At 41.5% G+C, this 13113-nt stretch overlaps 1 protein-coding gene across 12 annotated transcripts in view; it reads right to left on the minus strand.

The window, feature by feature from the left end:
* MAGI1 (membrane associated guanylate kinase, WW and PDZ domain containing 1) overlaps window positions 1-13113 on the minus strand; it is a 713080-nt gene that overhangs the window by 126879 nt on the left and 573088 nt on the right. For all 12 annotated transcript variants that reach the window (XM_049862789.1, XM_049862786.1, XM_049862781.1 and 9 more), the window contains exon 3: window positions 12663-12782. In XM_049862789.1, coding sequence (XP_049718746.1) covers window positions 12663-12782 — 120 coding nt within the window. The remainder of the gene's footprint in view (window positions 1-12662; window positions 12783-13113) is intronic.

Consider the following 13113-nt stretch of genomic DNA (forward strand, 5'->3'; position numbering starts at 1 on the left):
CTGCTATTTTCAGAACTGGCCCTACAATAAAACTCAACAGGAATGATGGCTAGGGAGCGAAGGGGAGGGCAGAGGAAGACGTCAGAGGAAATCACTGCTGGCTTTAATTAACAGGCATAATCTTTGGCCACTACCAAGCCAAAGAAAATATTTTCTGGCACACATTTAAAAATTAATGGGGACTGCGAATCAATTTTTAGAGCTTTATAAAATATTTGAGGACCATAACCAGAAAAATGTTTACCTGTGTTTTATTAACTACGCAAAGGCATTCAACTGTGTGGATCATAACAAATTATGGATAACATTTTGAAGAACAGGAATTCCAGAACACTTCATAGTGCTCATGAGGAACCTGTACATAGATCAAGAGGCAGTCATTTGAACAGAACAACGGGATAGTGGAGAGTTTAAAATCAGAAAAGGTTTGAGTCAGGGTTGTATCCTTTCACCACACTTATTTACTCTCTATGCTGAGCAAATAATCCAAGAAGCTGGACTGTATGAAGGAGAATGTGGCATCAGGATTGGAGGACGACTTATTAACAGCCTGTGATATGCAGATGATACAACCTTGCTTGCTGAAATTGAAGGGGACTTGAAGCACTTGCTGATGAAGGTCAAAGACGATAGCCTTCAATATGGATTATACCTCAATATAAAGTAAACAGAAATTCTCACAACTGGACCAAGAAGCAACATCATGATAAACGGAGAAACGACTGAAATTGTCAAGATTTCATTTTACTTGGATCCATAATCAACGCCCACGGAAGTAGCAGTTAAGAAACCAAATGACACATTGCATTGGGCAAATCTGCTACAAAAGACCTCTCTAAAGTGTTAAAAAGCAAGGATGTCACTTTGAAGACTAAGGTGTGCCTGCCTCAAGCCATGGTATTTTCAGTCGCATCGTATGTGTGTGAAAGCTGGACAATGAATAAGGAAGACTGAAGAAGAACTGACACCTTTGAATTGTGATGTTGGCAAAGGATATTGAATATACCATGGACTGCCAAAAGCACAAACAAATCTGTCTTAGAGGAAGTACAGCCAGAATACTCATTAGTTGGTGTCGTTCATAAAGCTCCATCACTTTCTTTTCACCCTTCCTTTTCTTACCTGCTCTAGCCTCCAAGAATATGATTTGTATGCAGACAAGGACAATAAGCCAGGGCCCTATAATCAGATGTTTGCCCTTGACAGCGCCATTTGGCTTAGAATATAAGACCAAAAAGGGCAACGCCAGTTAATAATTATGTGACTGTAAGCAAGGTAAGTGAACCTTTCTCTCCAACCTCAGTTCCCACGGGAAAAAGTGAAGATAATAACAGTACGCACTTAAGAGGGTATTTGTGAAGATTAAATTAGATAATGTATATAAAATAGAGTGACCACTGTGCTTGGCACAATGATAACATATAATAAATGCTAACATTCTCAAATCATGCCCGATGTTGTGGGCAGATAGTAGCTCTAAAATGCAAAAGAGTATATCATTATCAGAATACATGTTCAAAGAACAACATCAACAAAAAGCTACCTTTATTGTGTACCTACAATGTGTCAAGACTCGTACATTCACTTACTTTAATCTTTATAACAATCCCATGGAAAAATACATCAATATTCTCATTTTCAGATAAAGAAATACAGACTCATACAATAAGTGATCATTGGGTTGAAAGAGATTTGCATGTCTCCAATATCTATGCTCTTAACTCCAGGAATCTTCAGGGATCCCTGGGTGGGAATTAAGCAAAATTTCCCTCTGCCCAACCTCCTTATCTTCGTAAGTAGAGAATGTTCTGTGGCAGGTTTTGCCAACAGGGCTTATCACAACGGAAGGCTTCCAGGGTCTCATTTTCCTCAGTGACAAACAAGAACTCTCTGCTTTATCTCTGTGTCCCCCAAAAGTATACCCTTGGCAGCTGCTTTTCTGCAGACCTTCTAGGAAGCAAAACAATAACACTGAATGCTGATATTCTCCTTCCTAATTAACACACAGAAATATGCAGCCCATAACTCCACTGCACTGCACTTCCATGCTGGGGGAAACCTTCTCATGCTCAGAGTATATAATCAGCCTCTTCTACCCAGAGGCATCTGTAAAACAGGCATGTCTGAAACCACCCCCACTGGATAGCTCATGGCTTGTAAACTCTCTCCTAGAGAAGTCCCAAGGGCTGGCTGAGGCAGCAACCTATCCTGCTGGGTGAAAATGTCAATAGAAAAAAACAAAAAAGGGAGGTAGATGGTTCAGCTGATTTATTTCAAGCATCATATCAGATAAATTAGCTCAGTACCACTGTTAGGAAATGGGGTCAAGGAGGAAAGATGCCTTATTCTTGTCTTCTTAGTCTTGCTTGCAATGATGTTGATTCTGTCCAGTGACAAGATGAGGAGTTGGTTCAAATGGCCAAGCTGTGATCAGTTACAAGCTCTGCTAACAACTTCTACACATCGTGAAGGAGAAAGTCAGGCTCCTTAAATAGCCAGGAAGGAGTATACAAAACTGTAAGCATCAAACCTGAGGGGGTGGGAAATATCAGGATGAAGCCCCTGTCCCCCTTCAAAACCTGGTCTTACTGGTCCTGTTCCATTGTTTCTTGTCTTAGCAAAAGGTACGAGCATCTATTTGATTATGTAAGGCAAACACCAGGAGTTACCCAAAGAGGATTATCATCATCTGCCTCTTTTACCTTCTCACAATAGTCAATTTGTTGTTGTTAGCTGCAGCTGAAATATTCTGATTCATGGTGACCCCGTGTGTGTCAGAGAAGAACTGTGCTCCACAGGGTTTTCAGTGGCTGATTATTCAGAAGTAGATCACCAGGCCTTTCTTCTGAGGTGCCTCTAGGTAGACTCAAATCTCTGACCTTTCAGTTAGCAGCTGAGCATGTTAACCATTTACACCACCAGCTTTTAAGTTTGCATGCTTTTACAACACCATGCACTGTGCAACAAACTAGGAGGTAGAACAGAAGCACTAAACACATCATTAGGCCAATTAACTGGGATATTCCATGGAACCCTGACCCTGAACCTCCAAACCAAGGAACCAAATCCCATGAGGTATTTGGTTGTGTATAAGCAACCTCAGCAGCTACTCATTTTTTTTGTCATTTTAATAAATATATCTGTCTTAGTTATCTAGTACTGCTATAACAGAAATACTACAAGTAGATGGCTTTAACAAAGAGGAATTTATTTTCTTACAGTCTAGGAGGCTAGAAGTCCAAGCTTGCTCCAGGGCAAGTCTTTCTCTCTCTGTTGGTTCTTGGAGAAGGTTCTTGTCATCTATCTTCCCGTGGTCTAGGAGTTTCTCAGTACAGGGACCCCAGGTCCAAAGAATATGATATTCTCTTGGCTCTTGTTTCTTGGTGGTATGAGGTCCCTGTGTCCCTCTGCTCACTTCTTTTAATCTCAAAAGAGATTGACTTAAAACACAACCTAATCTTGCAGATTGAGTCTTGCCTCATTAACATAACTGCCTCTAACCCCACCTCATTAATATCATAGAGACAGGATTTACAACACAGTATATCACATCAGATGACAAAATGATGGACAACCATACAACACTGGGAGTCATGGACTAGCCAGGTTGACAGATATTTTGGGGGGACACAATTCAATCCAGGACAATATCTATCACACAACTTTGCAATTCGACTTTTTATAGGTGTACAACTTATTGACAGCAATTAAGTTGACTGGCTGTGGGTAAGAGGCATCTTACCAGGCTCTGTTCCTCACTCCTTGTAGCATATCAGACCAGCCTCTCTCTGGAACAGTTCCATCATCTAAAGAAATGAGCTCCACTGCATTTCCAGCTCTAAAATCCTACAATCCTGCACTTCTACTTTCCTAACAAATATAGGGGCTGAAAGAAAATTCTAGTGGGTCTTAAAATTTTATCGGCTCAGTACACTTGTCTGTCTTATCACAACGTCACTGAATATGTGCACAGAAGATCATTACTCCTCAGTAGTAATATCCTCTTTTCGAGGATTTAAAATTATGCATTTTTAAGAGAGCTTGACACTTAAAGATGTGCTTAGCTTTCTAAGTCAAACAGGTCCTCATCTTTAAATTCAGAAGCCTTTATTTTAGAACTGCACTGTAAAAATAGGGCAGCCACCAGCCTTACATGACTATTTAAATTTAATTACATTTTATTAAAATCCACTTTCTAAGTCACAAAAGCCACATGTGGCCGCCATACTGGAAAGCTCAAAACACCAAACATCTGTCACTGAAGAAAGCTCTATTGGACAAAAAGGAAAAAAAAAAAAAAAAACCTATTGCCATGAGTCTCTTCTGACTCATGACAACCTCATGTGTGAAAGAGAAGAAATGTCTCATAGGGTTTTCTAGGCTGTAATCTTAACAGAAGCAAGTCGTCAGGCCTTTCTTCCACTGGCAATTTGAACCAACAACCTTTAGGTTAGTAGCTCAGTGCTGTCATGGATTTTATTGTTGTTGTCGTTAGGTGCCATGGAGTCGGTTCTGACTCATAGCGACCCTATGCACAACAGAATGAAACACTGCCCAGTCCTGAGCCATCCTTACAATCGTTGTTATGCTTGAGCTCATAGTTGCAGCCACTGTGTCAATCCACCTTGTTGAGGGTCTTCCTCTTTTCCGCTGACCCTGTACTCTGCCAAGCACGATGTCCTTCCCCAGGGACTGATCCCTCCTGACAACATGTTCAAAGTATGTAAGACGCAGTCTCGCCATCCTTGCTTCTAAGGAGCATTCTGGTTATACTTCTTCTAAGACAGATGTGTTCATTCTTCTGGCAGTCCATGGTATATTCGATATTCTTCACCAACATCACAATTCAGAGGCGTCAATTCTTCTTCGATCCTCCTTATTCATTGTCCAGCTTTCACATGTATATGATGCGATTGAAAATACCATAGCTTGGGTCAGGCGGACCTTAGTCTTCAAGGTGACATCTTTGCTCTTCAACACTTTGAAGGGTTCCTTTGCAGCAGATTTACCCAATGCATTGGGTCGTTTGATTTCTTGACTGCTGCTTCCATGGCTGTTGATTGTGGATCCAAGTAAAATGAAATGCTGGACAACTTCAATCTTTTCTCCATTTATCATGATGTTGCTCATTGGTCTAGTTGTGAGGATTTTTGTTTCCTTTATGTTGAGGTGCAATCCATACTGAAGGCTGTGGTCTTTGATCTGCACCAGTAAGTGCTTCACATCCTCTTCACTTTCAGCAAGCAAGGTTGTGTCATCTGCATAACGCAGGTTGTTAATGAGTCTTCCTCCAATCCTGATGCCCTGCTCTTGTTCACATGGATGGATTTTATTATGTCCTCCTAAAAAGTGTGTGTCAATTTGGCTGGGCCATGCTTCCTGGTATTATGTGTGATTTTCCTACATGTTGTAAATCCTGCCTCTATGATTTTAATGAGGGAGGGTGGGTGGCAGTTGTATTCGTGAGGCAGGACTCAATCTATAAGATTGGATTGTGTTTTGAGGCAATCTCTTGAGATATAAAAGAGAGAAGCGAGCAGAGAGACAACGAGACCTCATATCACCAAGAAAGTAGTGCTGGGAGCAGAGCACCTCCTTTGGACCCAAGGTCCCTGCTTGAAGGAGCTCCTAGTCTGGGGAAACACTGATGAGAAGGCCAACAGAGAGAGACCCTTTCCCTGGAGCGGATGCCCTGAATTTGGACTTTTAGCCTACTTTAATGTGAGAAAATAAACTTCTCTTTGTTAAAGCCATCCACTTGTGGCATTTCTGTTACAGCAGCACTAGATGACTAAGACAAGTGCAAACCATCTTCGTCACCTAAGGACCTACTGGACAGTGCAGCTCTACAGGAAACAGGACATGGTTCTTTGCCCCTCCCTCTCTACACACCATCCTTCTGACCACCAGTTGGTTCACCACTTTCACTCTCTCTAGATTAAAGCCTCATGGCCTGTGTTGACTTCTAAACTGAAACCCACTCTCCAAGTCTCTCACTTGTCCTGATGTAATCTTCTGAAACCTTCATTTCAGATGTCACCTCCTCAAGGAAGCCTCCCTGATGCTAGGTTAGATGTACCACCCTTGCTACGTGCTTCAGAACATTCTGAATTTCCCCTTTCAGAATACTCATCACTTCCCTTGAAATTGTGTAAATTTAATATGCTTTACAAGGTTGAGGGGCTGCAGAGTGTAGGCTCCTGAGCCAGACAGCCTGGGTTTGTATCCTACTCTTTTTCTGGCTCCCCTCATAAACTTGGGAAAGTCAATTGGCATTTTTGGCCCTAATATTCTTCTTCTGTAAAATGGGGATAAGGATTACCCACCTCACAGGCGATTAAATGAGTTGGTGCGTGTAATGTACTTTGAAGAGTTCTCAGCACAAAATATAGACTGCATAAGTGTTAGCACAAATAAGTAACTAATAAAAGCATAAGCATCTTCAAAGAGACATCTTTCAGTCTTCTGCCCTGTACATTACACCCCATGCCTCAGGACGTCAGACCCAAAGTAAATGCTCTATAGATACTTGTTGAAATGAACTATGTATTCGTAGAAGAGCTTGCTTTAAAATTACCCTATACATATACTTGTAACAGTATCCTGAGATGTTTGTATGAAGATGCTTATTACAACACCACTATTTATAATACCACCAGAAAAGGTAGGTGAGGGACATCTTAAATGTCCATCAACAGGGAATTAGTAAAATAAACTATGTATATTCATACACCAGCATACTGTACAGCATTTATAAAAAATGAGGTAGAACCATACAGGGTGATGTGGAAAGGTCTCCTAGATACCCTAAGTGGGAAGAGGAAGTGTGATGGTTAAGGCTGTGTGTCAACTTGGCTGGGCCATGATTCTCAGTGGTTTGGCAGTTATGTAATGATGGTAAAGTAGAGGGTCAGTGAAAAAGAGGAGGACCCTCAACGAGATGGATTGACACAGTGGCCTCAACAATGGGCTCAAGCATAACAATGATGGTTACGATGGCATAGGACCAGGCAGTGTTTCTGTTCTGCATACATTGGCTAGCAGTCGTCGGAATCGACTCAACAGTACCTAACAACAACAACGATGTAGTCGTCCCCCCTTTTGTGATATAATATAATCACCTCTGGGTTGTGATCTGATGTGATCAGCCAATCAGTTGTAAAGGGAGTTTCCTTGGGGGTGTGGATTGTATCCAATACATATGGAGCATTCTGGCAAAGCTTGTTGGCTTTTGCTCACTCCGGATCCTGTGTTGGCTTGTCATCATCTGACCTCCAGTTCTTGAGAGTTCAGTTAACAGCCTGCTGTACTGCCTGCTGATCTTGGGATTTGTTGGCCTCTGCAGCATGTGAGCCAGCAGCCTGCCATCTTACCTGCCAATCTTGGATTCACTAACTTCTGCAGGCTGTGGGCCAGCAGCATACCGTCTGACCAGCCGATCTCAGATTCATTAGCCCCTGCAGCTATATTAACCAGGAGTAGCCTCCAGCCTGATGCCTGACGGACTTGGGACTTGTGTGAGCCATGTCCTTAAGATAAATCTCTCTCCCTCTATATACACACATATACATACTTCACTGGTTCTGCTTCTTTAGGGAACCCAGGCTAAGACAGCAAGAATAGAGTAAAATAAATAACAATACATTTGTATGTACCATTTATATATAAGTTATCTGAACATTTGCACTAGAACCTTTAACAATGGTTACCTGTGGGGAGGAGGGCAGGTAATGCTTTTTGTTGCTCTCAAATGCGGCTGAGTCGGTTCCAACTCATAGAGACCCTACGGACAACAGAACAAAACACTGCTTGGTCCTGTGCCATCCTCACAATTGTTGCTGTTTCAGCCACTATATCAAACCATCTCATTGAGCGTCTTTCCCTTTTTTGCTGACCCTCTACTGTGCCAAGCATGATGTCCTTCTCCAGGGAATGGTCCTTCCTGATAACATATCCAAAGTATGTGATACAAAGTCTTGCTATCCTCACTTCTAACAAGCATTCTGGCTGTACTTCCTCCAAGACAGATTTGTTCATTCTTCTGGCAGTCCATGGTACACGGCATATTCAATGTCCTCCTCCAACACCATAATTCAAATGCTTCAATTCTTCTTCAGTCTTCCTTACTCATTGTCCAGCTTCGGCAAGCATATGAGGTGATTGAAAATACCATGGGTTGGGTCAGGCACACTTTAGTCCTCAAAGTGATATCTTTGCCTTTTAATACTTTAAAGAGGTCTTTTGCAGCAGACTCCCCCAGTGCTTCACGTTGTTTGGTTTCTTGACTGCTGCTTCCATGGGCATTGCTTGTGGATCCAAGTAAAATGAAATCCTTGATGGCTTCAATCCTTCATGTTTATCATGATGTTGCTCATTGGTCTAGTTGTGAGGATTTTTGTTTTCCTTATGTTGAGATGTGATCCATACTGAAGGCAACTTTCACTTAGCCTTAGCTATTTTTTAGTTCTTTATTATCATAATTATTTCATTATACAGTTATTATTTTTATTTAGAATTTAAAAATGCATCTTGCTTTTAACAGTGTTCTGTGTTGCTATGGTAGACTTTTCCTCTCTGGAACCAGAAGAGGTAGAGATAGAAATTCAAGGAGGAAAAAAGAATCAGTAAGTGGGAAGTAAATAAAGATATTTTGCTGGCAAATCTGCTTCACTGGCTAGTGGAAGGGGGAGGGAATGTACTAGGGTGGCAATTTTCAGAGCAGCCTTGTGTGTAAACATGAGCTAATGCCAATTGAGAGCATACAGGTGTCAGACACTGAGCAAGCCCTTTCTAATTACTGTCTCATCTAATCCTACCTGTGAGGAAGGCACTATTATTATCCTCTTTTCACTGAAGGGAAAATGGAGACATGGAGCATTAAGTAACTTGCCCAAGGGCACACAGCTCAGTAAATGGAGGGGCTGGGATTCCAGCTCTGGCAGGGCTACTGCATACGCTGCTTGATAGGTTAGCATCCCACAAACAGCAGCCACCATAATGGGGCTAATTCAGGGAAGGCAAAGACAGAGGAAGCAGCACTGGTAACACAGGGGTTAAGTGCTTGGCTGCTAACAGAAAGGTTCAGAGGTTCAAACCCACCAGCCACTCTGCAGGAGAAAGATGTGGCAGTTTGCTTAGGAAACCCTATGAGGCAGTTCTACTCTGTCCTATAGGGTTGCTGTAAGTTGGAGTGGAGCCCAAGGCAAGAAGCTTTTTTTAAAGACAGAGGAAGCTCTTGAAAGATCTATTCAGCCTAATTCCTGTGATGGTACGTGGCATTTAATAAAAATTCCATTTTGCCTTCAGGTTATTAGAGTCAACAGAATATCTACTCCAATCGGTTCCAGAAAATTATGAGTGGTCTCATATGGTAGGCAAATTATACCACTGAAAGGTCAAAGGCTGAAGAACATTTATAGTCCAACGGGTGAAAACAGAATGGATGAATCCTGGGCATAAGAAAATTTCAACTCCAGAATAACTAAGCGACATTCACAGCAACAGTTTTTAAATAAGAAAAGCAGACATTTTCTGAAACTGTTTCTCTCTCATTGCACACTGGGAAGCCAGGTTAAAGTACTAAGGGGCCATTTCCCACACCTCACTAGTTATACCCAGGATTTTCTTCTGCAGTTTTCAAGAAAGAGTATGGATATGAAAGTCAAACAGAGGCAGGTAAAACCTTGAAAAAGTCACTTAAATGCTACAGGGCCTCTGCAACCTCACGTAAAAATTGGGTGATAGTAACAGCTACATGTTACGACAATGAAATCAAATGACAAAACTAAGTGACACCACCTATGCCATCTTGCTTGTCGCATAAACAACTCAGTAAAAGAAGTTTATTTTCCTTTTTTCCAGACAAATCATTGTCTAAGTCACATGCTTTTCCTTTTTGATCCAATATTCTTTCCCTTGCACAACCATTTCCACACCTAACTCCTCCAAATCTGTAAGCGGATGGTGTTTCTATTAGGGGACTCAAGCTCCCCAAATGGGCATGATGACTGATTTCTGATAAAGACAGCTCACTTCTGCTAACCGCAGATAATTCTCACTTGCTCTATTCTCTGTCACTTGAATTTTCAATTACCTTCACATCTACAAGATAACATATTGAAGAAGCTCTGGGTACATCCACTCAGTCCCCCTTCCTTTCCTCACCCAACTCCTAGGTATTCTCAGATCCTCTCCCAGCCCACAACCACCCAATGACATCTGAATACTCCCAGGGAACTAAGCCAACTGGTAACTAACAACACACAAAGGAAATATTGCCTCTTGAATTTTATTCAGGAGCTCACAATCAGGAATTTGATTAACATCTAACCACTACTGAGTTTAAATTCACAATCTGTAAACGAGTAATAGGTACAAAGATAACGCTCCTTAAAGAATATCACCCGTGAGTACTGTGCTCCTTTAAAAAAAATCTATGTAAGACCAAATGGTCAACAATTACCTTAAAACAAAGATGAGAATATAAGGGGGGAGGGAAACAAGATTAATGGAAATGGAAAAAACAGAACAGAAATAATGAGAATGTTCACGCATTACAAAGAACGTAACCCGTGTCAATGAACAATTTGTGTAGAAATTGTTGAATAGGAACCTAAACTGCTGATAAACCTTCACGATAAAATACGCAATAAAATATATTTAAAAAAGATAACACTCCTCCTTTTCCCCCTTCCCAGGAATAGCAAAACCAGACACAGTATATTTAAGGTTCACGATCATAACCTGACTATTGGCCACTGCCTGTAACAGGGACTACTATCACATCAAAACTAAAATGCCCCTAATAAAACAATAGTCTATTTTGTATCTACTTTTAATTTTAAGTTTAATCTATAAAATGTCCCTGCGATTGTCCAACGATTCCACATTTTAAGGGTCCACAAAACAGATGTTGTTTTTGTTAGGTGCCATTGCGTCAGTTTTTACTCATAGTGACACAATGTGACAGAATGGAACTGCCCCATAGGATTTCCTAGGCTGGCATCTTTATGGAAGCAGATTGGCAGGTTTTTCTCCCGCTGAGGCCCTGGATGGATTTGAACTGCCAACCTTTTGGTTAGCAGCCACCAGGGCTCCTTCCACAAAACAGATAATGTAGTAATCTGACCAAGTTAATAATCTGAGAGAGAGAGAGAAAGCGAAGGCTCTGAAGACAATGAGAAGCAGTGGCAGAGAAACAATGGCAGGAGAGACCAGCAGGAGACAGTCCACAGACTGAAAAAGCTGAGTGGCTCAGTAGGAGGCTTGCTGGCCGAGGAGGGTGCCTCCAAGCACTTGGTGGAGCTAGGCTTGCGGGAGCTAGAGCTGGGGCTTTCAGGTAGAGGCTTACTAGTCAGGGCACTTACCAGCAGAGCTAAAAGAGCCTTGTAACATCTGCCTAAGCAGGGCAGAGGCCAAGGGGCCAAAGAGAGGCGTGTCTCAAGCACGGCTGAGAAGAAGCTGTCCTGATGGAAGAACCGTATCCTGAGCATTCCTGAACCTAAATTGTAACCTGTTACTTCCCTAATAAACCCCGTAATCTGACTGTGAGTTCTGTGTGGCCATTGCAATGAATTATTGAACTCATCAGAGAAGTAGAGAGTGCCATGGGAAGTATGGCTGGTGTCAGAATTGGTAAAGATGGCCGAGAGAGGAGGCACGTCTGACCTCTGCCTCAAAGGAATCAGCCTTGGGCTGTTGATCTTGATTCTCCTTCCCCCTTGTGAACGTAGGGGAGGTCAGACAATGCTCCCATGCCATTTTTGCACTTAGCCATCACATCTGGGGGAATCTCATCTTATAGATACATTGTCACCCACATGAAATGATGTTTGTCTATGTTATTCAATGCACCAATGTTTTGTAATATCAAAAATTGAGAATGACCCGAATGTTTATCAAGAGAAAACTAGTTAAATAAATATTGGTACATCCATACAAAGGATTATATAACCATTATTTTTTTAAAGAAGGAGCTCTCTATTACTGAAATGTAAAGACCTCTTAGAAAAAAAAAGAGTTAGGCACCAAACAGTGTGTATTGTATACCATTTTTTGTGTACAACAGGGAAGAAATAAGAACACACACACACATATATACACATACACAGTGGTCTTGTCTGCATTTACATAAAGAAATCTCAGAACGGCATATAAGAACCTCCTAAGACTTGTTGTAGTACTGGGGCAAGGAGAATTGGGAAATTGGGCACGTGGGAAACAGGGGTACGAGGAAGGTAAGTTATTGAATACCTTTGAAATATTCATGAACCGTGTGAATGTATATATTAAAAGCCCGATTAGTGGTAAAAATGTCACTCTATTCCTTCATGATTAAAACAACTCTATGAAGTCATATTTTGTGATTAACCATGACTATTTCTTCTCTTCTAACACCATACATGCCTATATTTAAGAACAAAAACATTTAAATCAATAAATTAAAGGAGAAAATTCCTGTAAAATATGTATGTGTATTTAAAGACCTCCACAAAACCTTATTCCATATATTTTGTTATTATTAATCATATTCAGGTTATCTGCAGTCTCCTACAATTGTTTAGGCCTCCCTCGTCCACAAAGCATTCTTGCCTAGGTGGCTCTGGGCCCTCTCAAGCGGCCAGGAGAGAGACACCATCAACACTGCCGAGGGACGAGCTCACCTTCGTAGGTGCCGACTTCCAGGAGAGTTCCGCTCTGTTCCAGGTCCAAGAACTCCTTCACAGTCAGAAAGTTATAATCCACACCAGGCACTTCTCCCTCTCTTGGAGATCGGGTTGTGCCTACAGCAGAAAAGACAAAGGCACAAAACACCATCAGTCAAGGAAAGTGGGAAGTTCACATCCAGGTGTAATTATAATAACCTATTTTTTTTTTTATTCAGTAAGCTGGACCACCCAAGACTCTGTCGGCTCCTCTGTTCAGACAGGGATCCAGTAAAGGCAACTTCTTTCTAACACACAACATTACCCTTTCCACCCTCCACTGTCTGGGATCCCCAAACAGGAAAAAGAGAAAACCTCGCACAACTAGGTAGCCAGGGAATGTTTTTGTCATTTTTGAAAATGTACTGACCAAAAAAGGTGAAATGGATTTTATGCAGACAACAGCCAC

This window comes from Elephas maximus, chromosome 20 (genome assembly GCF_024166365.1).
Source record: "Elephas maximus indicus isolate mEleMax1 chromosome 20, mEleMax1 primary haplotype, whole genome shotgun sequence".
NCBI lineage: Eukaryota > Metazoa > Chordata > Mammalia > Proboscidea > Elephantidae > Elephas > Elephas maximus.